Source organism: Tribolium castaneum, chromosome 5 (genome assembly GCF_031307605.1).
Source record: "Tribolium castaneum strain GA2 chromosome 5, icTriCast1.1, whole genome shotgun sequence".
Taxonomy (NCBI): Eukaryota; Metazoa; Arthropoda; class Insecta; order Coleoptera; family Tenebrionidae; genus Tribolium; species Tribolium castaneum.
In genome coordinates, this window is record NC_087398.1 from 4,487,259 (window position 1) to 4,511,437 (window position 24,179).

Sequence of the window (24,179 nt, forward strand, 5' to 3'; positions counted from 1 at the left end):
TCTCTTTTCTGGAGATTTTACGCTCTTCAATATCAAGGGATGTCAATTTATCGGAAAAATCTGATGATTTTATCAGTTGCCGACAATTACTACGAGCTTGTTTTCCGACGGCAAATACAATCAAGTCAATCACAATAAACACGAGTCTTCTATTTTTACAAGCCAACGTATAATTTGGAAATTGCACGAAATAATGTCATTGAGGACGGAAATAAGCCATTAATTTTTATTTCGTTTAAAATAACTGAATTCTCGTTTCGCGAAATTGACTAACACATTTGTGGACATTTTTAACGGGGATGAAAGCCACAAAAACTGCAATAAAATGGGATTATTTAAATAAGATACACATCGATAAAAAATACCGAAACAGCTGCTAATATTCCGAGAAACTAGAGCGACCCAGAATAAATCAGACAATATTTCCCTGTTGAGTAAAAGTAATTTTTGGATATTACGAAGAAAATAGAAGCAAAATCTTTGATCTCGGATGTAATTTACACAAAAATAATAATTGTTATTGTCTTGGTATTTTACCAAAAAAAAAAATTGACGGTGAATCTTAAAGTATTATAAAGTAGTAATGTAACAATAATGTGGTCACTTCCGAGGAATTTATTCGATCTTAAAAAAAATGTTTAACATGATACATATTTAGAGGTTGAAGTTTTGTCAAAATTTAGACATTTTTTCAGGTTTTCAGGTCAAGTCCTAGATTGTTTTAATTTTTTTGGTTCGAGTTTATTATTCAATTTTTCACAATTTTAAATACCAAATAAAATGGACGTTTGCTACTGTAAATACTTTATATTTTCTTCTATGATGACTGATTTTTTTCAGAATTTTTATACAACTTCTTATAATTAAAATTAATTAAGTAAGTCACCGAAACAAAAACGTTTATTATTTTTCTTGACAAAAAGTGACTTTCGTAAAGGACAAATGTTGTTTGTGCACAAAATGCATAAAAAACGCAGCTAAATCTAGAAAAAAAATAAGTTTGTTCGATACAACATTTGTTTAATTTAATAAATATTTAAAAATTGAAGTTTTGTCAAAATTTGAACATTTTTTCAGGTCGAATCCTAGGCCGTTTTATTTTTTTTATTCGAGTTTATTATTCAATATTTCAGAATTTTAATATCATTTAAACACATTTTTTTTCTTAAATAATTTTTTTCTAATTTTTTTACAATTTCTTATAATTAAAATTATTTAATTAAGACAAAATGCATAAAAAAATTATCGCTAGACCCAAAAAAAAAGTTTGTTCGTTGTATCACTCAAATTCTAATTCGCTATTAATTTGACAAGTCATTCGGATTAGTTTAATTAGTAATTAATTAATTAGTTAATTTACTCGCAATTTATAGTTTGATAAGAATTAAAAATGTGAGCTACACAACAAAAATAAACTATATTTTTATTTGTTAATTTTTGAACCAACGACAAAAGTATTTTTGGACAAAACTGCATTAAGGTACCAAACGTAATAAAAAAGTATAATAGTAATAATAAAAAAACTTTTCAATGACTTATTCCTCATTAATTTTAATTGTAGAGAACTGAGGAATAAAAACAGAAAAAAATCAGAGAACTTAAGAAAATCAAGAAAAATCATTTTAAAAAATTAGAGAATATCTTGAAAAAATTAAAGGAAATCAGGGAAATCATTCTTTAAATCAGAGTAAATCTAGAGGAAATCTGGTGCACGACATTTAAACTGCGGTTTATTCCTCATACTGTATAAAAAATGAAGTATTTAAAAGAAAACACTCATCATTTCTTTGTGATTATTAATTTTCGATATTTCTACAGTAAAAATATAATACATTTGGGAGACTCTATACATGTTATTCTGTTAAAATTGTTAAAAACGAAAGCAAATAAACTGAGAAAACTACTTTTCAAAATCACGAAATATCAGAAACGAAAAACCTTCTTTTGACCAAAAATTAAAAATTCAAAAATGTAAAAATTTTACCTTGAGTCAAGTTTTTTATTTTCTAGATTTTCGATTTTTCAGGTAGGTATATTCTATTCTAAACTTAGAACTTAATTTCTCATTAGTAGCAATTTTAAATTTTTAGCAGCTTCAGCTTTTACTGCGCAAAACCCCCAATTCATTTTTTGAGTAAAATAAAGATACGGAATAAAAATACAGAAACTGTGTTGAAATTAAAAGCCAAGTCTATAATTTTTTACGGAGAAAATCCGGTTCATCGACTGCAAACCCTCGCAGTTTTCCTTCAAATAAAACACTTTGTATAATCTCGGCATAAAATAAATTTTTATGGCACACGCACCCCGCTTGCTATTTTCTCAAAACAGCAGTTTTTGCCGACAAATGCGCGTTTTCGCATGCACTCGACCATAAACGCAACCGTTTGTGGTTCCGAAGCCTTGGAATTAATTACCAACTCCAGCAATGTAATTTGGCGATTTCCCGGAATAAGAAAGCATCAATAACAATCAATAACAACAATAAAATCACGTGCTCGGATTTTTTAAGCCGAGATAATGTATGCAAATTATCGGGGTTTAGCAACACATAAATATTCAAAACGACTGAATGAATGAATGAATGAAGCAGTTTCCAAAGCGAGGCACCATGTACAAAACTCGGGTGATTTACGTCTTGTTTGCTTTGTGTCTCGTCGAGATTTTTGTAAGTAGAGTAGTTGCGAAAAGTTCAAAGTTGTGATGATGCATTTAGGCGATTGAAATGGACGACGACATGAAGGAGCTTATCAACAATTTGCACAACACGTGCACGGGGGAGACTGGGGCCACGGACGGTAAGCAACAAATAAAAACTTCTTTTGTGATAAAACTGAAAGAACGCTTTAAGACCAAATTGAAAATGCGCGAAAGGGGAATTTCGCCGAAGATGACAGTTTCAAGTGCTACTTCAAGTGCGTTTTTGACCAAATGGGTTGTGTAAGTAAACTAATTTTTTCGAACGTTTCTATAAAGTGTGACACAGATGACCGACGATGGAAAAGTGGACAGCGAGGCCGTTATTGCAGTGATGCCCCCAGAACTGGCCGACAAAATTGCCAGTACGGTCAGAGGCTGCACTGAAGGTAAATTTTCCCCTCTTGTTTCAATCACCAAACTTACTATTTTTCCCAAAACAGTTGGAGCAAATCCTTGTGAGACTGCCTGGTTAGCCAATAAATGTTACCAAAAGTCAAATCCAGACGTAAGCAAAGTTTCGTCAAACGTACGAAGTGACTAACTTATTTTTTTCAGATGTATTTCGTTCCTTAATGACAACGCGGGCTTACGACAACAAATCTAGATTTAGTTAACTTTATTGAGTGACACCATTTAGTTGTTAATAAATTGTAGTTAACTGTTACCGAATTTCTGTTTTTCCTGCCACCAAACAAACAAAATTCGCAAACTGACTTATAAATCACAATCACAAAGACAAACACTTCACAAAAGGCACAATTCGAACAATGAAAGCGTTGTTAGCCGAACTGAGCTAATTTCACGTGCAACTACTGCTTTGATTCATAGTCATTTTATGATGGTGATGATTTTTAAGCGTTAGGATTTTATTCATTAACATCATTATTGAAATTAATTGTTGAACTATGAACAAATTCATGACAAAAAATATTTGTTATTTTGATAATAAATTATCAGTTTTTGAAAGCATCATGTTTTTTTTAATAACAACCATCACTTTAGACCTTTATTAATAATTTGTTTGTGATATGGAAATAAAGGATATTCCCATAATCATTATGAGCAAGTTAATTCAGATCTAGTCATATCAGAAATTATACGAAATTTATTTAATATATTAAGAGAAATCATTTTTATTTATTATTTTTTTATTGCCTCTTTCTAATTTGAGCTTTGAAGCTTTCACTGTTGGTTACATAATCAAACTCAGATTCTGACGCTTATTCAGTGAATCTTCGTATAATACTTGAAAATACGTTCAGTTTTACGATTTCTTCCTTAAACTCGACGTCAACAGCAACATATTTTATAGAAAGAAGCTTTTTTAGAAGATGGCAGAAGAAGTAAATTTAAATGGACCATAAAATGGTGGAAAATGTGTAAAAAACAATTTTTAACTAAAAATAAATATAACAAAAAGGATAACTGCTTTTACTTTTGATTCATTTTATTTAATAATAATAATAATAATAATAATAATAATAATAATAATAATAATAATAATAATAATAATAATAACAAAAATAATAATAATAATAATATATTGTCTTTATTTGAATTGTGATGTACAGTCACCCAAAATAAAAATGCCGCGTCCATAAACGGACGCCTACCGTGCATTTTTCAATCTGCTAGGTACTTATTTACAAGATTTGATCAGAAAAAATTTCTAAAATCCACAAAACAAGTGAAAATTATTAATGTTTTGACAAAACACGCCTCAAAATTACAAAAATAAAATAAAACTTTGCGTGTTTCGCTCGATTTAGTTTGTTTTTGGGCAAAATTTCGTCGAGAATAGTTTTAAAAATTGACAAAAAAGTGGAAAAAGGAGTTATTCTTACTTTTTCAAGCTTTGTAAACACGTTTTTGAATTTATTGTCTAAATAAACTGAGCTGAAAAACCACAAAAACTAAGACTTAAGAAAAAAATAATTTTCAAATTTTAATCCCACATTAATTTATTTAATCAACCGTTTAAGCTAAATTTTGCTATCTCTCATTTTTTCTCTAATAAAGACTACTACTATGCTATTATTAATTAATTAAATTTGCAAAAAAAAAATTATTTGACCTCTTCTTAAACCGAAAAGAGAAATTAGACCAAACATAACATTTTTTTATGTTTCTTACGTTATTACGTTTTATTAGTATCAATTATTTTAAAAGATGATAAACGAAACTACTGGGGAAGCGAAGTCCAGCAATTGCTATTTAAACTAAATCCCCTTAAATAATGCTAAATAAATAAACAGAAAAGTAAATAATAAGTAGATAAATAATGAATAAATTAAATGAAATTTCCACTATCAAGCTGTAATGCGAGCGAGTTATAGGTTAAAAGTTGCACGTAAAAAACACAAAAACCCATAAAAACCTCGTTTTTCTGTTTAATTTTTTACCAACTGAACTACATACGTTGAAAAATGCAAACTTTACACCCCGTTACAAAATTATTATTATTAAATACACCCCTAAATAAAATTGTTCAAGTTATCTCCAAAGATTTATCGAGCTTCGATCCGGTGTTTACATTCTAGCGACCTTTCTTCATCAGGTAAACAGAAAAGATCCAGTCTTTGGATATCGCATTACTCGAAACATGATCAGATTATAGTAAAAAAGATGTTTTCTTTGACGAAACACTTGTATAAGCAATTTTTCCGTGTATGCAAGCGGAAAAAGACGTAAATCCGGCCTGAAAATCCTTGAAACTTGTACAACGAATCGATCCAAATAAAAAAATTTAATGTAATAATACAGTAAACAGCATTAAAAATAATTTTCTGTCCCTCCAAAATTTTTTTTTTTTTTAACCACAAACCAGACACCTACCAAAGGTTTGGTTACTTCAACAAAAAATTCTTTGTTTTAAGACACATATTTACCAAAAAAAAGCCGAAAATCGTAAAATCGATTTATTGTTAAAAATATAACCCAAATATGTAAAAATGTCAAACAAAAATTTTACGACAAAAAAAAACGCTCCTGCAATTTTTGTAGTTTTTCCGTTGGAGAAAGAAAGCCTAAAGCTAAATAAGAAAATGTTACGTCTTAATGAAAAATGATAAGGGATTTGGATTCTCCGCACGATTTGTGTGAGAAATCGTCGGTTCTCAAAAAATCTAATGCCCAGAATGCCAAAAATAATCATCCATTCCGAATTTCACCCGAAAATCAATCCTTAATCAAAAGTTTCCGCTCATAAAACGTTACAAATCAGAATTTTTAATAGTTTTAATTACTTATGTGAGAATCAAGATCATCCGAGCACTTCTCATTTTTTCAAACAATGTAATTGCTAATGAGTGCATTTCCACCTCGGGAAAATGGTAATAGCACGTTTGTCTTGTCCTTTTTAATTACAAACTGACAAGAGGAAACGAAAGGACATAAATATCCGTGGAAATCTCTGCCGCATTCAAAATGTCTCCATTGCTCTTAATATTCATTTCGTGCTTATTTCCGCGCGTTTTCGTGAGTACAATTTAGCTTATTTGCGCCCTTACTTCACTCAATCCTCAGGGCATTTCCGAGGAGATGCAAGAACTGGCCAACACCCTGCATGCCACATGCGTGGACGAGACCGGAGTGTCCGAAGGTGATAAAAAACCATCCCTTATTATAAATCACCATTATGTTTCACAGACGCGATAGAAAGTGCCCGGAAGGGGAACTTCGCCCCCGACGACAAACTCAAGTGCTATATGAAGTGTATAATGGAGCAAATGGCTTGCGTATACACAGTTGTTTAGTTTTATTTCTAATTTGAGTGAAAAATTGGTTGTAGATCGATGACGAGGGCATTATCGATGTTGAGGCCACAATTGCCGTTTTGCCGGAGGAGTATCAGGCGAAAGCCGAACCGATTGTGAGAAAATGTGGCACGAAAAGTTGGTAGAAATTTTGTTAAAAGCAATTAATTTGATTCCGGATTTCAGTCGGGGCGAACGCGTGCGATAATGCCTTTCTGACGAACAAATGCTGGTATGAGGAGGATCCGGAGGTGAGTTTGCAACTCAATTAGCATTCTGGCAGTTGCCGAATGAATTTTTGTTGCAGGATTACTTTCTAGTGTGACAGGTTGGAAAATAAAGGGCTTGCCCAGGATTCGATTTTTTATTTGTTCCAAAAAACACATGTACACATTAAAATACAATTATAAAACTAACTTAAAAAAAATACAAGACAAAGTCACGAATTTACAAATGCAAGCAAAATGTACTTTTTCGCCTAGAAGGGAAGGAGTTTCAAATAATCATTGAATCAACGTGCAGGTTTTATTTATCAGTAATAAACAGTTTAGGGTCATTAGATCAACACGTAGTCCTGAAAAAAATATATTAAAAATTGCGCCCCCTGATTTTTGACCTTTTACCGCGGGACTTGTCTCCAAGTAGCACTTGTGGGTCAACCAGGCGCTTTCGCAAGGGTTGGCCCCCACTGAAATTTCCTGTAATTTTTTCTGAAAAAAAAATCTTTTACTTACTTTTGGCCCCACAAGACCTAATCACGGGGGTTGTTTTAGCTTTCATGTCTTCAGGGAGGAGGGCTATAGTGGCTTCAACGTCCACAACACCATCGTCACTAATCTACAAAATTAATTATAACCACTGTTTTGAAAAAATAAAAACTTACACAACCAGTTTCAGTCAATAGACATTTGATGTAACATTTGAGTTTCTCGTCATCGATCATTACTTTATCCGAATTAACCTTGTTGATCAAATCTAATTAAAATAAATCGTAATTAATTTGGTTTTAATTAATTAGTTGTCACACCTTCCGAAACTCCAGTTTCTGCAACGCATGTTGAATGCAGTTGGTTTACCAGTTCTTGCATTTCTTCAGAAATGCCCTGACACCACATAATTATACGTACGGTTATAATTAATAATTACTTACGAGAACTGGGGGGGCAAAAAAATATAAAAGAAGCACGATGTAATATCTGATCATCTTCAGTTGTTACCGGTATGTGAATGAGGTTTTGCCTTTTATAGAATTGTGTTATTTAAACTTCCCGAAATAATTAATGGGTGGTTCCTTAATAAATAATTTCGGCAATTGAAACACCGTAAATTTACAAATTGCGCAAAAATCCTTGAAAGTATATGTAAATAGCAATTAATTCACTTAAAATAATTTTGGTTTTTAGGCTACGCTTCAAAAACTTGACTTCACATCTACCTAAACCTAAAGAATTAAAAATCATTAAAAATTTTTTTTTATTGTTTAAAAAAATCAAAAATCAATCACTCCTCACAGAATTACTAAAATGAGTCACGAACACAAAGTGTGTAATTGACTATGTAATTAATTATTGATGTATTGTTACTTGATTATTTTTTTGATTTGTTTGTACAAAATCACACAGAAATCAGCGTTTGTATAATTGTTTTTCTCTACAGGATGATTCAAAAGTCTTGAAACATCCCATTGTTAGTGATAAACTGATAATTGATAAGAAGAAACATCCAACTGATAAACTAGAAGCTCCTATGACGTATTTTTGCACAAAACACCATTTAAGCATCATTTAAGCAACATGATATTAGAAATTCTAGAATTCCTATTAATTAATACATATTTTGATCCATTTTAAATTTTATTATCTGAATACATAAAAAAAAACGTTACGTTGTATTTTGTCACTTTGTTAGGTGTGATAAACATTAATTTGAATAGAAAATATTATTAAAATTAACGTTTTCTTCAAATTATTGTTGAAACAGAAAGATAGTGTCAAGCAGTCATGGCCGAGCGGTTAAGGCGTCTGACTAGAAATCAGATTCCCTCTGGGAGCGTAGGTTCGAATCCTACTGACTGCGGTTCACTTGTTTTATTTTTCCACGCATTAATTATTTATTTATGAAACATTATTTACTATTCTAATTACAAATCGATTAGAATCAACCTGTCGTTGCCCACCCTGTTAAATTATAATGAATAAATCAGTCATAACCGGTTGGAAAATCGAACAAAATGCCGCAAAAGCATTTCTCATTCTGGGCCATGCTAAAATATGAAGGGAAACAGTTTTGTTTAAATACGGCCCTGCATGGTTACCGGTTTATTGTTCTCCCTAAACGAATATTACTCGAACGGTAATTATACAATTATTGCGATTTTTTTTAAATCAATAATAGGGTTTTTTGGACGACTATTGTCACGATTTCGCTGATTTCGGCCGTGGTTTTGTTGCTACTGGCTTGGATTAACTTCCAAGAGAACCCGACTTTGCTGGTCACAGACTCGACTCATTATCCGATTTGGAATTACCCATTTCCTGCAGTGACCATCTGCAGCTTTAATAAAATTTTAAAACGCCGGGCTGTGGCTTTAGCCGAAGAATTGTGAGTTCCCAACACACAATTTTAATTTATTGTTAAAAATACTGCACTAAGGGACAAAGCATACTGTATCACGACAGAGGAACTGGCAAATGATCTCCGAATCGTGTTTCAATTGATTTACAATAACAACAAAAACATCCCCCAGAGGAATTACTCCCGGCTTCAGGACATTCTAGATTACAACGAGTACCCAATTGAGGACGTGATGAAATACCTCGCTCCCAAATGCAGCGAACTCTTGCAGCGGTGCAAGTGGAAAGGCGAGGAAAAACGGTGCGAAAGCCTCTTCGAACCGATCAAAACCACCGAAGGCTACTGCTGCGCCTTCAACTACTACGCCCTCAAAAACCACACTTTCGGGGGGTGAGTCAGAACCATAAACTCAATCCCAGCCTCAACTGTACAGAGCTTTAGCTAACAAAATCCCCGCGTACCCCCGACGAGTCTCAGCTTGCGGCTACTTGACGGCCCTCGAGGTCCTGGTCAATAGCTACCCTGCCGATTACTTCGGCACCCAAATCGCCGCAATCGGGCACAGAGTGCTCATCCACAACTCGTACGTGTACCCCGACTGGGGCATCCAGAACCTCCTGACGGAGAAGGGGATCATCAACTTGATCGGGGTCACCCCCTCGAAGACATACTCCACTGAGAGCATTCGGGGGATAGATGTCTCCAAGAGGAAGTGTCTCTTCAATAATGAATCGCAGCTCCACAATTTCGTTCATTATAATTTCCAAAATTGCATAATCGAGTGCAGGATGAATCTGAGTCGGCAGTATTGTGGTTGTATCCCGTTTTATTACCAACACGAAACCGGGACCTACCCCAAAACGCGCACTTGCAATTTGAGGGACGTTCAGTGCTTGACCGACCACAGAAGTATGAATTTTTCGAAAAAAAAAAAACACAAAAAGAACACCAAAAAATTACCTAAAAAGAATAAAATAACGTCTCAGAATAACAAATTTCACGCAGACCCCTTGATAACATTGTTAACATAATCTACTCAATTTATTGAGTAGATGCGACCTGAAAACTCTGGCACTTGGGTGATGGCATTACCACCATACGCATATTTATATTTTTTATTTATTGACTAAAATACTCTAGTCTTCTTTCCATTTTAAGTTATTATTCAGCGGCTCATTTTCTGTATTAAACGAACTTTTCATGAGATTTAAAAATTTGATTTTTTTGCTAAAATTTCCTGAGTTATATATATATAACACTTACCTTCAAGAAAATGAAAAAATAATTTTTTTAAAAATTCGTTCTATCAGAGATAACCCCTTGAAGAACCCAGAATCGAATAAAACTTATCCTATCTTATAGATTTTGATGTGCTCTTTACGATGGAAAAAAGAGTTTTTTCCTAGCTCTTCTAGTTTGGCCGTAATCGGCGATTGAAAATTGAAAATTTTTTTGCGAGATATCGCCTTGAGTCCTATGCCATTTTGTAGAGTTTTTTATTCCGGTTGTCCTCGATTTTTCCGTTTCTCGATAACTCTAATACTTTCGCCGTAATTGGCGGTTGAAAATTGAAAAAAAGTGAAAATGGAAACCTTTTTTTGCGTTTTTCTCGGAAACTGTAAGACTTAGAGCAACGAACAAAAAACCATCTGATAGCGCTTAATTTTCTCTATTTTTTCGATTAAACCCGGAGCCGCTCCGGGCAACGGTTCCGGCTACAGAGGCGATCAAAGTTTTTCATTAAAAAAATTCATAAAAAAATAACTAAAAGTCGTAGAGCATTGCGGTTTGTTCGATTGAATTCTACGGCTCATTTTACATATTATGTCAATTTTTCACAAGAATTAAAATTTTAAAATTTTTTGCCCAAATTTAGGGTAGCCATTTGTCATAGTGGAAAATTTTATCCAATAAAAAAATTCATAACTCAAAAACTAAAAGTCGTAGAGCAATGCGGTTTGTTCCTTTGGATTCAGCGGCTCATTTTCTGTGTAATACAAACATTTCATGAGATTTAAAAATTTAATTTTTTTTTGCTAAAATTTCCTGAGTGATAACACTTACGTTCAAGAAAATGAAAAAAATATTTTTTTTAAAATTCGTTCTATCATATTTTTTCGGATTTATATATGCTTTTTACAACTCTTTAGAGTTGTTAATAGTCCAAAAAAAGCTTATATGTTCGATTTTTTGATGTTTGATTTTTCAATTTTTGTCGCAATTTTTGTCGATTTTGGGTACCTGGAACATTTGTTGAGCAATAGCTCCGGAACTATCAGAGACAACCCCATGAAGTTTATTATCGTTGGAAAGCTCTTTGAATTATGTATTTTTTTCAAAAAAAATTATTGTTCTCCGACTAATAGTTTTTGAGCAAATTGCAGATAAATGCAAAAATTGGTAAAATTTTAAAAAATTCATACCTAAAAAACAATTGGGAATTTGGCAATTTTTTCGATGCCAATCGATTCCCCAGATCATTTTGCATAGGTAAGAATCAAAACAGTTCCACTTTTTCAAATAGTTTAGTCGTAATTGGAAAAATAAAAAAAAATTAAAAAAAATTAACACCCCCCCCCTACAAAATGGTCAATTTTAAAAGTGTCTCAGAATCGAATAAAACTTATCCTATCTTATAGATTTTGATGTGCTCTTTACGATGGAAAAAAGAGTTTTTTCCTAGCTCTTCTAGTTTGGCCGTAATCGGCGATTAAAAATTGAAAATTTTTTTGCGAGATATCGCCTTGAGTCCTATGCCATTTTGTAAAGTTTTTTATTCCGGTTGTCCTCGATTTTTCCGTTTCTCGATAACTCTAATAGTTTCGCCGTAATTGGCGGTTAAAAATTGAAAAAAAGTGAAAATGGAAACCTTTTTTTGCGTTTTTCTCGAAAACTGTAAGACTTAGAGCAACGAACAAAAAACCATCTGATAGCGCTTAATTTTCTCTATTTTTTCGATTAAACCCAGAGCCGCTCCGGGCAACCGTTCCGGCTACAGAGGCGATCAAAGTTTTTCACTAAAAAAATTCATAAAAAAATAACTAAAAGTCGTAGAGCATTGCGGTTTGTTCGATTGAATTCTACGGCTCATTTTACATATTATATCAATTTTTCACAAGAATTAAAATTTTAAAATTTTTTGCCCAAATTTAGGGTAGCCATTTGTCATAGTGGAAAATTTTATCCAACAAAAAAATTCATAACTCAAAAACTAAAAGTCGTAGAGCAATGCGGTTTGTTCCATTGAATTCAGCGGCTCATTTTCTGTATAATACAAACATTTCATGAGATTTAAAAATTTCATTTTTTTTTGCTAAAATTTCCTGAGTGATAACACTTACGTTCAAGAAAATGAAAAAAATATTTATTTTTAAATTCGTTCTATCATACTTTTTCGGATTTATATATGCTTTTTACAACTCTCTAGAGTTGTTAAAAGTCCAAAAAAGTCCATACGTTCGATTTTTTGATGGTTGATTTTTCAAATTTTTGTCGCGATTTTGGTGGATTTTGGGTACCCGGAACATTTGTTGAGCAATAGCTCCGGAACTATCACAGATAACCGCATGAAGTTTATTATCGTTGGAAAGCTCTTTGAATTATCTATTTTTTTCAAAAAAAATAATTGTTCTCCGACTAATAGTTTTCGAGCAAATTGCAGATAAATGCAAAAATTGGTAAAATTTTAAAAAATTCATAACTAAAAAACTATTGGGAATTTGGCAATTTTTTCGATGCCAATCGATTCCCCAGATCATTTTGCATAGGTAGGAATCAAAACAGTTCCACTTTTTCAAATAGTTTAGTCGTAATTGGGAAAATAAAAAAAAATTAAAAAAAATTAACACCCCCCCCCTACAAAATGGTCAATTTTAAAAGTGTCTCAGAATCGAATAAAACTTATCCTATCTTATAGATTTTGAAGTGCTCTTTACGATGAAAAAAAGAGTTTTTTCCTAGCTCTTCTAGTTTCGCCGTAATTGGCGGTTGAAAATTGAAAAAAAGTGAAAATGGAAACCTTTTTTTGCGTTTTTCTCGGAAATTGTAAGACCTAGAGCAACAAACAAAAAACCATCTGATAGCGCTTAATTTTCTCTATTTTTTCGATTAAACCCGGAGCCGCTCCGGGCAACGGTTCCGGCTACAGAGGCGATCAAAGTTTTTCATTAAAAAAATTCATAAAAAAATAACTAAAAGTCGTAGAGCATTGCGGTTTGTTCGATTGAATTCTACGGCTCATTTTACATATTATATCAATTTTTCACAAGAATTAAAATTTTAAAATTTTTTGCCCAAATTTAGGGTAGCCATTTGTCATAGTGGAAAATTTTATCCAACAAAAAAATTCATAACTCAAAAACTAAAAGTCGTAGAGCAATGCGGTTTGTTCCATTGAATTCAGCGGCTCATTTTCTGTATAATACAAACATTTCATGAGATTTAAAAATTTCATTTTTTTTTGCTAAAATTTCCTGAGTGATAACACTTACTCAAAAAATGAAAAAATTATTTTTTTTTAAATTCGTTCTATCATACTTTTTCGTATTTATATATGCCTTTACAACTCTCTAGAGTTGTTAATAGTCCAAAAAAAGTTTATATGTTCGATTTTTTGATGTTTGATTTTTCAATTTTCGTCGCAATTTTTGTCGATTTTGGGTACCCGGAACATTTGTTGAGCAATAGCTCCGGAACTATCAGAGACAACCCCATGAAATTTATTATCGTTGGAAAGCTCTTTGAATTATCTATTTTTTTCAAAAAAAATTATTGTTCTCCGACTAATAGTTTTTGAGCAAATTGCAGATAAATGCAAAAATTGGTAAAATTTTAAAAAATTCACAACTAAAAAACTATTGGAAATTTGGCAATTTTTTCGATGCCAATCGATTCCCCAGATCATTTTGCATAGGTGAGAATCAAAACAGTTCCACTTTTTCAAATAGTTTAGTCGTAATTGGAAAAATAAAAAAAAATTAAAAAAAATTAACACCCCCCCCCTTCAAAATGGTCAATTTTAAAAGTGTCTCAGAATCGAATAAAACTTATCTTATCTTATAGATTTTGATGTGCTCTTTACGATGGAAAAAAGAGTTTTTTCCTAGCTCTTCTAGTTTGGCCGTAATCGGCGATTGAAAATTGAAAATTTTTTTGCGAGATATCGCCTTGAGTCCTATGCCATTTTGTAGAGTTTTTTATGCCGGTTGTCCTCGATTTTTCCGTTTCTCGATAACTCTAATAGTTTCGCCGTAATTGGCGGTTGAAAATTGAAAAAAAGTGAAAATGGAAACCTTTTTTTGCGTTTTTCTCGGAAATTGTAAGACCTAGAGCAACAAACAAAAAACCATCTGATAGCGCTTAATTTTCTCTATTTTTTCGATTAAACCCGGAGCCGCTCCGGGCAACGGTTCCGGCTACAGAGGCGATCAAAGTTTTTCATTAAAAAAATTCATAAAAAAATAACTAAAAGTCGTAGAGCATTGCGGTTTGTTCGATTGAATTCTACGGCTCATTTTACATATTATATCAATTTTTCACAAGAATTAAAATTTTAAAATTTTTTGCCCAAATTTAGGGTAGCCATTTGTCATAGTGGAAAATTTTATCCAACAAAAAAATTCATAACTCAAAAACTAAAAGTCGTAGAGCACTGCGGTTTGTTCCATTGAATTCAGCGGCTCATTTTCTGTATAATACAAACATTTCATGAGATTTATAAATTTAATTTTTTTTTGCTAAAATTTCCTGAGTGATAACACTTACCTTCAAGAAAATGAAAAAAATATTTTTTTTTAAATTCGTTCTATCATACTTTTTCGTATTTATATATGCCTTTACAACTCTCTAGAGTTGTTAATAGTCCAAAAAAAGCTTATATGTTCGATTTTTTGATGTTTGATTTTTCAATTTTTGTCGCAATTTTTGTCGATTTTGGGTACCCGGAACATTTGTTGAGCAATAGCTCCGGAACTATCATAGATAACCCCATGAAGTTTATTATCGTTGGAAAGCCCTTTGAATTATCTGTTTTTTTGAAAAAAAATTATTGTTCTCCGACTAATAGTTTTTGAGCAAATTGCAGATAAATGCAAAAATTGGTAAAATTTTAAAAAATTCATAACTAAAAAACTATTGGGAATTTGGCAATTTTTTCGATGCCAATCGATTCCCCAGATCATTTTGCATAGGTAAGAATCAAAACAGTTCCACTTTTTCAAATAGTTTAGTCGTAATTGGAAAAATAAAAAAAAATTAAAAAAAATTAACACCCCCCCCTACAAAATGGTCAATTTTAAAAGTGTCTCAGAATCGAATAAAACTTATCCTATTTTATAGATTTTGATGTGCTCTTTACGATGGAAAAAAGAGTTTTTTCCTAGCTCTTCTAGTTTGGCCGTAATCGGCGATTGAAAATTGAAAATTTTTTTGCGAGATATCGCCTTGAGTCCTATGCCATTTTGTAGAGTTTTTTATGCCGGTTGTCCTCGATTTTTCCGTTTCTCGATAACTCTAATAGTTTCGCCGTAATTGGCGGTTGAAAATTGAAAAAAAGTGAAAATGGAAACCTTTTTTTGCGTTTTTCTCGGAAACTGTAAGACTTAGAGCAACGAACAAAAAACCATCTGATAGCGCTTAATTTTCTCTATTTTTTCGATTAAACCCGGAGCCGCTCCGGGCAACGGTTCCGGCTACAGAGGCGATCAAAGTTTTTCATTAAAAAAATTCATAAAAAAATAACTAAAAGTCGTAGAGCATTGCGGTTTGTTCGATTGAATTCTACGGCTCATTTTACATATTATATCAATTTTTCACAAGAATTAAAATTTTAAAATTTTTTGCCCAAATTTAGGGTAGCCATTTGTCATAGTGGAAAATTTTATCCAACAAAAAAATTCATAACTCAAAAACTAAAAGTCGTAGAGCACTGCGGTTTGTTCCATTGAATTCAGCGGCTCATTTTCTGTATAATACAAACATTTCATGAGATTTATAAATTTAATTTTTTTTTGCTAAAATTTCCTGAGTGATAACACTTACCTTCAAGAAAATGAAAAAAATATTTTTTTTTAAATTCGTTCTATCATACTTTTTCGTATTTATATATGCCTTTACAACTCTCTAGAGTTGTTAATAGTCCAAAAAAAGCTTATATGTTCGATTTTTTGATGTTTGATTTTTCAATTTTTGTCGCAATTTTTGTCGATTTTGGGTACCCGGAACATTTGTTGAGCAATAGCTCCGGAACTATCATAGATAACCCCATGAAGTTTATTATCGTTGGAAAGCCCTTTGAATTATCTGTTTTTTTGAAAAAAAATTATTGTTCTCCGACTAATAGTTTTTGAGCAAATTGCAGATAAATGCAAAAATTGGTAAAATTTTAAAAAATTCATAACTAAAAAACTATTGGGAATTTGGCAATTTTTTCGATGCCAATCGATTCCCCAGATCATTTTGCATAGGTAAGAATCAAAACAGTTCCACTTTTTCAAATAGTTTAGTCGTAATTGGAAAAATAAAAAAAAATTAAAAAAAATTAACACCCCCCCCTACAAAATGGTCAATTTTAAAAGTGTCTCAGAATCGAATAAAACTTATCCTATTTTATAGATTTTGATGTGCTCTTTACGATGGAAAAAAGAGTTTTTTCCTAGCTCTTCTAGTTTGGCCGTAATCGGCGATTGAAAATTGAAAATTTTTTTGCGAGATATCGCCTTGAGTCCTATGCCATTTTGTAGAGTTTTTTATGCCGGTTGTCCTCAATTTTTCCGTTTCTCGATAACTCTAATAGTTTCGCCGTAATTGGCGGTTGAAAATTGAAAAAAAGTGAAAATGGAAACCTTTTTTTGCGTTTTTCTCGGAAACTGTAAGACTTAGAGCAACGAACAAAAAACCATCTGATAGCGCTTAATTTTCTCTATTTTTTCGATTAAACCCGGAGCCGCTCCGGGCAACGGTTCCGGCTACAGAGGCGATCAAAGTTTTTCACTAAAAAAATTCATAAAAAAATAACTAAAAGTCGTAGAGCATTGCGGTTTGTTCGATTGAATTCTACGGCTCATTTTACATATTATATCAATTTTTCACAAGAATTAAAATTTTAAAATTTTTTGCCCAAATTTAGGGTAGCCATTTGTCATAGTGGAAAATTTTATCCAACAAAAAAATTCATAACTCAGAAACTAAAAGTCGTAGAGCACTGCGGTTTGTTCCATTGAATTCAGCGGCTCATTTTCTGTATAATACAAACATTTCATGAGATTTAAAAATTTAATTTTTTTTTGCTAAAATTTCCTGAGTGATAACACTTACTCAAAAAATGAAAAAATTATTTTTTTTTAAATTCGTTCTATCATACTTTTTCGTATTTATATATGCCTTTACAACTCTCTAGAGTTGTTAATAGTCCAAAAAAAGTTTATATGTTCGATTTTTTGATGTTTGATTTTTCAATTTTCGTCGCAATTTTTGTCGATTTTGGGTACCCGGAACATTTGTTGAGCAATAGCTCCGGAACTATCAGAGACAACCCCATGAAGTTTATTATCGTTGGAAAGCTCTTTGAATTATCTATTTTTTTCAAAAAAAATTATTGTTCCCCGACTAATAGTTTTTGAGCAAATTGCAGATAAATGCAAAAATTGGTAAAATTTTAAAAAATTCATAACTAAAAAACTATTGGGAATTTGGCAATTTTTTCGATGCCAATCGATTTCCCAGATCATTTTGCATAGGTGAGAATCAAAACAGTTCCACTTTTTCAAATAGTTTAGTCGTAATTGGAAAAATAAAAAAAAATTAAAAAAAATTAACACCCCCCCCTTCAAAATGGTCAATTTTAAAAGTGTCTCAGAATCGAATAAAACTTATCTTATCTTATAGATTTTGATGTGCTCTTTACGATGGAAAAAAGAGTTTTTTCCTAGCTCTTCTAGTTTGGCCGTAATCGGCGATTGAAAATTGAAAATTTTTTTGCGAGATATCGCCTTGAGTCCTATGCCATTTTGTAGAGTTTTTTATGCCGGTTGTCCTCGATTTTTCCGTTTCTCGATAACTCTAATAGTTTCGCCGTAATTGGCGGTTGAAAATTGAAAAAAAGTGAAAATGGAAACCTTTTTTTGTGTTTTTCTCGGAAACTGTAAGACTTAGAGCAACGAACAAAAAACCATCTGATAGCGCTTAATTTTCTCTATTTTTTCGATTAAACCCGGAGCCGCTCCGGGCAACCGTTCCGGCTACAGAGGCGATCAAAGTTTTTCACTAAAAAAATTCATAAAAAAATAACTAAAAGTCGTAGAGCATTGCGGTTTGTTCGATTGAATTCTACGGCTCATTTTACATATTATATCAATTTTTCACAAGAATTAAAATTTTAAAATTTTTTGCCCAAATTTAGGGTAGCCATTTGTCATAGTGGAAAATTTTATCCAACAAAAAAATTCATAACTCAAAAACTAAAAGTCGTAGAGCAATGCGGTTTGTTCCATTGAATTCAGCGGCTCATTTTCTGTATAATACAAACATTTCATGAGATTTAAAAATTTAATTTTTTTTTGCTAAAATTTCCTGAGTGATAACACTTACTCAAAAAATGAAAAAATTATTTTTTTTTAAATTCGTTCTATCATACTTTTTCGTATTTATATATGCCTTTACAACTCTCTAGAGTTGTTAATAGTCCAAAAAAAGTTTATATGTTCGATTTTTTGATGTTTGATTTTTCAATTTTCGTCGCAATTTTTGTCGATTTTGGGTACCCGGAACATTTGTTGAGCAATAGCTCCGGAACTATCAGAGACAACCCCATGAAGTTTATTATCGTTGGAAAGCTCTTTGAATTATCTATTTTTTTCAAAAAAAATTATTGTTCTCCGACTAACAGTTTTTGAGCAAATTGCAGATAAATGCAAAAATTGGTAAAATTTTAAAAAATTCATAACTAAAAAACTATTGGGAATTTGGCAATTTTTTCGATGCCAATCGATTCCCCAGATCATTTTGCATAGGTGAGAATCAAAACAGTTCCACTTTTTCAAATAGTTTAGTCGTAATTGGAAAAATAAAAAAAAATTAAAAAAAGTTAACACCCCCCCCTACAAAATGGTCAATTTTAAAAGTGTCTCAGAATCGAATAAAACTTATCCTATTTTATAGATTTTGATGTGCTCTTTACGATGGAAAAAAGAGTTTTTTCCTAGCTCTTCTAGTTTGGCCGTAATCGGCGATTGAAAATTGAAAATTTTTTTGCGAGATATCGCCTTGAGTCCTATGCCATTTTGTAGAGTTTTTTATGCCGGTTGTCCTCGATTATTCCGTTTCTCGATAACTCTAATAGTTTCGCCGTAATTGGCGGTTGAAAATTGAAAAAAGTGAAAATGGAAACCTTTTTTTGCGTTTTTCTCGGAAATTGTAAGACCTAGAGCAACAAACAAAAAACCATCTGATAGCGCTTAATTTTCTCTATTTTTTCGATTAAACCCGGAGCCGCTCCGGGCAACGGTTCCGGCTACAGAGGCGATCAAAGTTTTTCACTAAAAAAATTCATAAAAAAATAACTAAAAGTCGTAGAGCATTGCGGTTTGTTCGATTGAATTCTACGGCTCATTTTACATATTATGTCAATTTTTCACAAGAATTAAAATTTTAAAATTTTTTGCCCAAATTTAGGGTAGCCATTTGTCATAGTGGAAAATTTTATCCAACAAAAAAATTCATAACTCAAAAACTAAAAGTCGTAGAGCAATGCGGTTTGTTCCATTGAATTCAGCGGCTCATTTTCTGTATAATACAAACATTTCATGAGATTTAAAAATTTAATTTTTTTTTGCTAAAATTTCCTGAGTGATAACACTTACTCAAGAAAATGAAAAAATTATTTTTTTTTAAATTCGTTCTATCATACTTTTTCGTATTTATATATGCCTTTATAACTCTCTAGAGTTGTTAAAAGTCCAAAAAAGTCCATACGTTCGATTTTTTGATGGTTGATTTTTCAAATTTTTGTCGCGATTTTGGTGGATTTTGGGTACCCGGAACATTTGTTGAGCAATAGCTCCGGAACTATCACAGATAACCGCATGAAGTTTATTATCGTTGGAAAGCTCTTTGAATTATCTATTTTTTTCAAAAAAAAATATTGTTCTCCGACTAATAGTTTTTGAGCAAATTGCAGATAAATGCAAAAATTGGTAAAATTTTAAAAAATTCATAACTAAAAAACTATTGGGAATTTGGCAATTTTTTCGATGCCAATCGATTCCCCAGATCATTTTGCATAGGTAAGGATCAAAACAGTTCCACTTTTTCAAATAGTTTAGTCGTAATTGGGATAATAAAAAAAATTAAAAAAAAATTAACACCCCCCCCTTCAAAATGGTCAATTTTAAAAGTGTCTTAGAATCGAATAAAAATTATCCTATCTTATAGATTTTGATGTCCTCTTTACGATGGAAAAAAGAGTTTTTTTCTAGCTCTTTTAGTTTGGCCGTAATCGGCGATTGAAAATTTAAAATTTTTTTGCGAGATATCGCCTTGAGTCCTATGCCATTTTGTAGAGTTTTTTATTCCGATTGTTCCCGATTTTTCCGTTTCTCGATAACTCTAATAGTTTCGCCGTAATTGGCGGTTGAAAATTGAAAAAAAGTGAAAATGGAAACCTTTTTTTGCGTTTTTCTCGGAAATTGTAAGATCTAGAGCAACAAACAAAAAACCATCTGATAGCGCTTAATTTTCTCTATTTTTTCGATTAAACCCGGAGCCGCTCCGGGCAACGGTTCCGGCTACAGAGGCGATCAAAGTTTTTCATTAAAAAAATTCATAAAAAAATAACTAAAAGTCGTAGAGCATTGCGGTTTGTTCGATTGAATTCTACGGCTCATTTTACATATTATATCAATTTTTCACAAGAATTAAAATTTTAAAATTTTTTGCCCAAATTTAGGGTAGCCATTTGTCATAGTGGAAAATTTTATCCAACAAAAAAATTCATAACTCAAAAACTAAAAGTCGTAGAGCAATGCGGTTTGTTCCATTGAATTCAGCGGCTCATTTTCTGTATAATACAAACATTTCATGAGATTTAAAAATTTCATTTTTTTTGCTAAAATTCCTGAGTTTACACTTACCTTCAAGAAAATAAAAAATTATTTTTTTTTAAATTCGTTGTATCATACTTTTTCGGATTTATATATGCTTTTATAACTCTCTAGAGTTGTTAAAAGTCCAAAAAAGTCCATACGTTCGATTTTTTGATGTTTGATTTTTCAAATTTTTGTCGCGATTTTGGTGGATTTTGGGTACCCGGAACATTTGTTGAGCAATAGCTCCGGAAGTATCAGAGATAACCCCATGAAGTTTATTATCGTTGGAAAGCTCTTTGAAGTATCTATTTAAAAAAAAAAATTATTGTTCTCCGACTAATAGTTTTTGAGCAAATTGCAGATAAATGCAAAAATTGGTAAAATTTTAAAAAATTCATAACTAAAAAACTATTGGGAATTTGGCAATTTTTTCGATGCCAATCGATTCCCCAGATCATTTTGCATAGGTAACGATCAAAACAGTTCCACTGTTCCACCAAGAATGGTAGATAGGTAATACCCATTCATTTTAAAGACAGCTTAAAGTGAGCTTTTTTTAACGCGAACAGTGTGAAAGCTGTGCCTTTTGCAGAGCTGCTGATGAGTTCAGTGCCGGGGTACGACTTTTCCCGCATTGGACCCGACCACAAATGGGGCACCGAGCAGCAAATTTGCCGAAAATGCCTCCCGGACTGCGATTACGTCGAATATGCGGGCGAAGCCTCGTCTGGAGTCTTCACAAGGGAGTATTCCAGCAATCAACTGAATTTATAGTAAGTGCGACACGCGCTAGCGTGCCTTTTCAATTAGAGTTTCAGCGGGGGAATAGTAATTAAGGATCAAAGCGTAGTCCGGGTTTATTTCAACGATTTGGTGGCAACGAAAAACAGGAGAGACGTTATTTTCAGCTGGCACACGCTCCTCGGTGCGTCTAAGTGCCATTTCGCGTGTCAGTTTAACTCTTTGTGTTTTCTTTTCCAGCGTTTTATGGCGGCTTGTTGGGGCTTTTCACCGGATTCAGTTTTGTTTCGGCCATAGAACTGGTTTATTTCTTCACAATACGGTTGCTTATCGATGTGAGACAAAAGAATGAGATTGCGAGGAAAAAAAAGGAGCGCTTCGTGCAGGTTAAGCCCCACAGTGACGAAATTCTCAACCCGAAACATCTACCCACGAATTATAACAGATTCAATCTGAGGCGAAGGAGCAACTCGAACTCGTAGAAATTTTTTTTTTAATTTATTATTTATATTTATTTAAAAATTCAGCAAAGAAGTCACGAACTATCAGTCCGTATTTCTAACTTAAGGCACTGTAAAAAAATTTTTTTGGCTTGCCTTGTCCTCACTGTTACATAAATACAGCAATATTCTCAAAACTTAGGCGGGCTAGGAACTGGGTATTTAGGTATCCATCTGATATAGAACGCAAAAAAAACAATAAAACGCTTTACCAACTCGTTTAGTTTCCAAAAACGTAAAAAACAATTTCTGAAACTTTCTGACATTGCTAATCAGGACAGAAAAAATAAATAAATAATACTCCAATAAAGCAAAAACGTGGCCCTCTTCAACGAAATATCAGTGCTGCCATCTATCCGTGTAGCGTCACAAAACCCCTTCTTAATGCTTATTGTTGAGGTGTTTTTTCAAATTGCCCTTCCAGGCCGTGCTGAAACTACAGTGGGGGCACTTGTAGGGCAATTCGCCCCCCGTGTGTGTAAAAGTATGCGCCTCAAGCCCTCTCCTATCGGTAAAACTAGCCTCGCACAAATTACACTTATAGCACCTAGTTGCGTGTCCACACTCATCATCATCACACTCTGTGCATTTTTCGGGCAAATGTCTCGTCTCCTTATGCTGTTTTAAATACGACTTGGTCAAATAGCCTTTGCCACACTCGTCACACTTATGTGGAAGCTCTTTTCCCGTATGTGTGATCATGTGTAACTTTAACTGGTATTTTTCCGCAAACGGTTTGTTGCAGATTTGGCACAAATGTGGCGATTTGCCCTTGTGAGTGAATAAGTGTCGGTCCAAGGCCCGTTTACGCAAAGTGGTGTAGGTGCAAAAATCACACTTGTATTCTTTCACGCTCAACATGTTTTTGTCGTGTTTTTGTTTGTGGGTGTTAAGTAAGTCTAATCTGTAGGCTTTGTATTCGCATAAGTCGCACGTGTAGCTGCGTTTTAACGAACTGTTATCGCTTTTAGATCTGCAAACAAGTGGCATAATACGAAAATAATTTATGGTGTGTGTATAAAGTTTACTTTTTTGTACCACTTGAATGACTCCTCTTACGTGATTTTCCTAACTCTGGGTTTTCCGGTTTTATCACTGTGTTGTTTAGGTAACTGCCTTGTAATTGCAAATGCCACATAAGAAATAAAAAATATGTTATACAAACCTGCTGTCTTGCACCGAAGTTAAATAACCTTCCGGTACTTTAAAATCGCCCAAGTCCTTGCTTCCCGCCAGATTGTGCGTTATAATGTTTCTCAAACTAATTTTTTTGCCCAGTTTAATGTCGTACTGTTGCAAGTAATCGTAAATGCGTTCCTCTGTCTTCAAGCAAGTGTCTTTGAAAAGGTAAGCCCGTCTCAAGGAGTCGGAACATTGAACGCACATCACTACTTCACCCTCGAATAAGTCCAGGTCCTAGAATTCGTTCTGTGGTCGATTTTTGTACCAAAAGCCACAAATAACCTACCATTTCGGGCATAAATAACTCCAACATGTCTTTGATCGTCATTTGATTTGTCTCGACCAAATTGTAAATCTGGACACAATTCGTGGAGGAAAGATTGGTTTTGAGGCAAGTTCTACAAATTAACTGCTCCATTTTATTAACTCTGGCAATTGAAAAAAAAACTCGGGAGAACTGTGCACAAGAACGAATTTGAAATCAAATGACACTCATGTTAACGCAACCGAATGTGCATACGGTGCGTAATCAAAATTGTAATACCAGTGTCTTGTATTACGTAAGCGCGTAAATAAAGTACATTTTTATTTGATAATTAACTGTTTTTTGTTGCAATTTTGTTTCAATTTTAATTTTACCGCTTGGA

At 32.8% G+C, this 24,179-nt stretch overlaps 5 protein-coding genes and 1 non-coding gene across 7 annotated transcripts in view; 3 read left to right on the forward strand and 3 right to left on the reverse strand.

Moving 5' to 3' along the window:
* LOC657024 (glutamate receptor ionotropic, kainate 2) overlaps positions 1–24,179 on the reverse strand; it is a 318,038-nt gene that overhangs the window by 25,050 nt on the left and 268,809 nt on the right. The gene's annotated exons all lie outside the window — the stretch shown is intronic.
* Positions 2,511–6,810, forward strand: LOC656853 (uncharacterized). Its single transcript, XM_015980361.2, has 11 exons — positions 2,511–2,668; positions 2,717–2,798; positions 2,852–2,940; positions 2,987–3,086; positions 3,141–3,205; positions 6,097–6,177; positions 6,226–6,301; positions 6,349–6,437; positions 6,491–6,593; positions 6,642–6,706; positions 6,763–6,810. Exons 1-11 carry the CDS (start codon positions 2,585–2,587, stop codon positions 6,778–6,780), a joined length of 852 nt encoding a protein of 283 aa, XP_015835847.2. The 5' UTR covers positions 2,511–2,584; the 3' UTR covers positions 6,781–6,810.
* Positions 6,806–7,875, reverse strand: LOC656765 (general odorant-binding protein 69a). 2 transcript variants are annotated; one of them, XM_015980359.2, is made up of 6 exons: positions 7,606–7,875; positions 7,483–7,558; positions 7,339–7,430; positions 7,190–7,292; positions 7,079–7,143; positions 6,806–7,029 (listed from the first exon to the last, which is right to left on the reverse strand). In XM_015980359.2, exons 1-6 carry the CDS (start codon positions 7,657–7,659, stop codon positions 7,012–7,014), a joined length of 408 nt encoding a protein of 135 aa, XP_015835845.1. In that variant the 5' UTR covers positions 7,660–7,875; the 3' UTR covers positions 6,806–7,011. The 2 variants fall into 2 exon arrangements, with proteins under 2 accessions (XP_015835845.1, XP_008193918.1); XM_008195696.3 differs by having other exon boundaries at positions 6,806–7,143; positions 7,606–7,845.
* Positions 8,450–8,531, forward strand: TRNAS-AGA (transfer RNA serine (anticodon AGA)). The gene has a single exon. It is a non-coding gene; the product is annotated as a tRNA-Ser (tRNA).
* On the forward strand, positions 8,686–23,963 carry LOC656686 (sodium channel protein Nach). Its single transcript, XM_015980331.2, has 7 exons — positions 8,686–8,807; positions 8,850–9,056; positions 9,108–9,419; positions 9,463–9,938; positions 21,702–21,882; positions 21,928–22,034; positions 22,091–23,963. Exons 1-7 carry the CDS (start codon positions 8,686–8,688, stop codon positions 22,330–22,332), a joined length of 1,647 nt encoding a protein of 548 aa, XP_015835817.1. The 3' UTR covers positions 22,333–23,963.
* Positions 22,555–23,958, reverse strand: LOC103313166 (zinc finger protein 99). Its single transcript, XM_008195695.3, has 4 exons — positions 23,819–23,958; positions 23,516–23,766; positions 23,379–23,462; positions 22,555–23,323 (listed from the first exon to the last, which is right to left on the reverse strand). Exons 1-4 carry the CDS (start codon positions 23,948–23,950, stop codon positions 22,732–22,734), a joined length of 1,059 nt encoding a protein of 352 aa, XP_008193917.1. The 5' UTR covers positions 23,951–23,958; the 3' UTR covers positions 22,555–22,731.

Coding starts and splice junctions, on each gene's coding strand:
- LOC656686 (XM_015980331.2), top strand. CDS start 8,686: ATGCCGCAAAAGCATTTCTCATTCTGGGCCATGCTAAAATATGAAGGG. Junction 8,808..8,849: donor AAACGAATATTACTCGAACG/GTAATTATACAA, acceptor AATCAATAATAG/GGTTTTTTGGACGACTATTG. Junction 22,035..22,090: donor CAGCTGGCACACGCTCCTCG/GTGCGTCTAAGT, acceptor TTTCTTTTCCAG/CGTTTTATGGCGGCTTGTTG.
- LOC656765 (XM_008195696.3), bottom strand. CDS start 7,659: ATGATCAGATATTACATCGTGCTTCTTTTATATTTTTTTGCCCCCCCA. Junction 7,559..7,605: donor TTTTTGCCCCCCCAGTTCTC/GTAAGTAATTAT, acceptor ATGTGGTGTCAG/GGCATTTCTGAAGAAATGCA. Junction 7,293..7,338: donor TATTGACTGAAACTGGTTGT/GTAAGTTTTTAT, acceptor TTAATTTTGTAG/ATTAGTGACGATGGTGTTGT.
- LOC103313166 (XM_008195695.3), bottom strand. CDS start 23,950: ATGGAGCAGTTAATTTGTAGAACTTGCCTCAAAACCAATCTTTCCTCC. Junction 23,463..23,515: donor ACTTCGGTGCAAGACAGCAG/GTTTGTATAACA, acceptor ATTACAAGGCAG/TTACCTAAACAACACAGTGA. Junction 23,324..23,378: donor CATTCAAGTGGTACAAAAAA/GTAAACTTTATA, acceptor ACTTGTTTGCAG/ATCTAAAAGCGATAACAGTT.
- LOC656853 (XM_015980361.2), top strand. CDS start 2,585: ATGAAGCAGTTTCCAAAGCGAGGCACCATGTACAAAACTCGGGTGATT. Junction 3,087..3,140: donor GGTCAGAGGCTGCACTGAAG/GTAAATTTTCCC, acceptor TTCCCAAAACAG/TTGGAGCAAATCCTTGTGAG. Junction 6,178..6,225: donor GCTTATTTCCGCGCGTTTTC/GTGAGTACAATT, acceptor CTCAATCCTCAG/GGCATTTCCGAGGAGATGCA.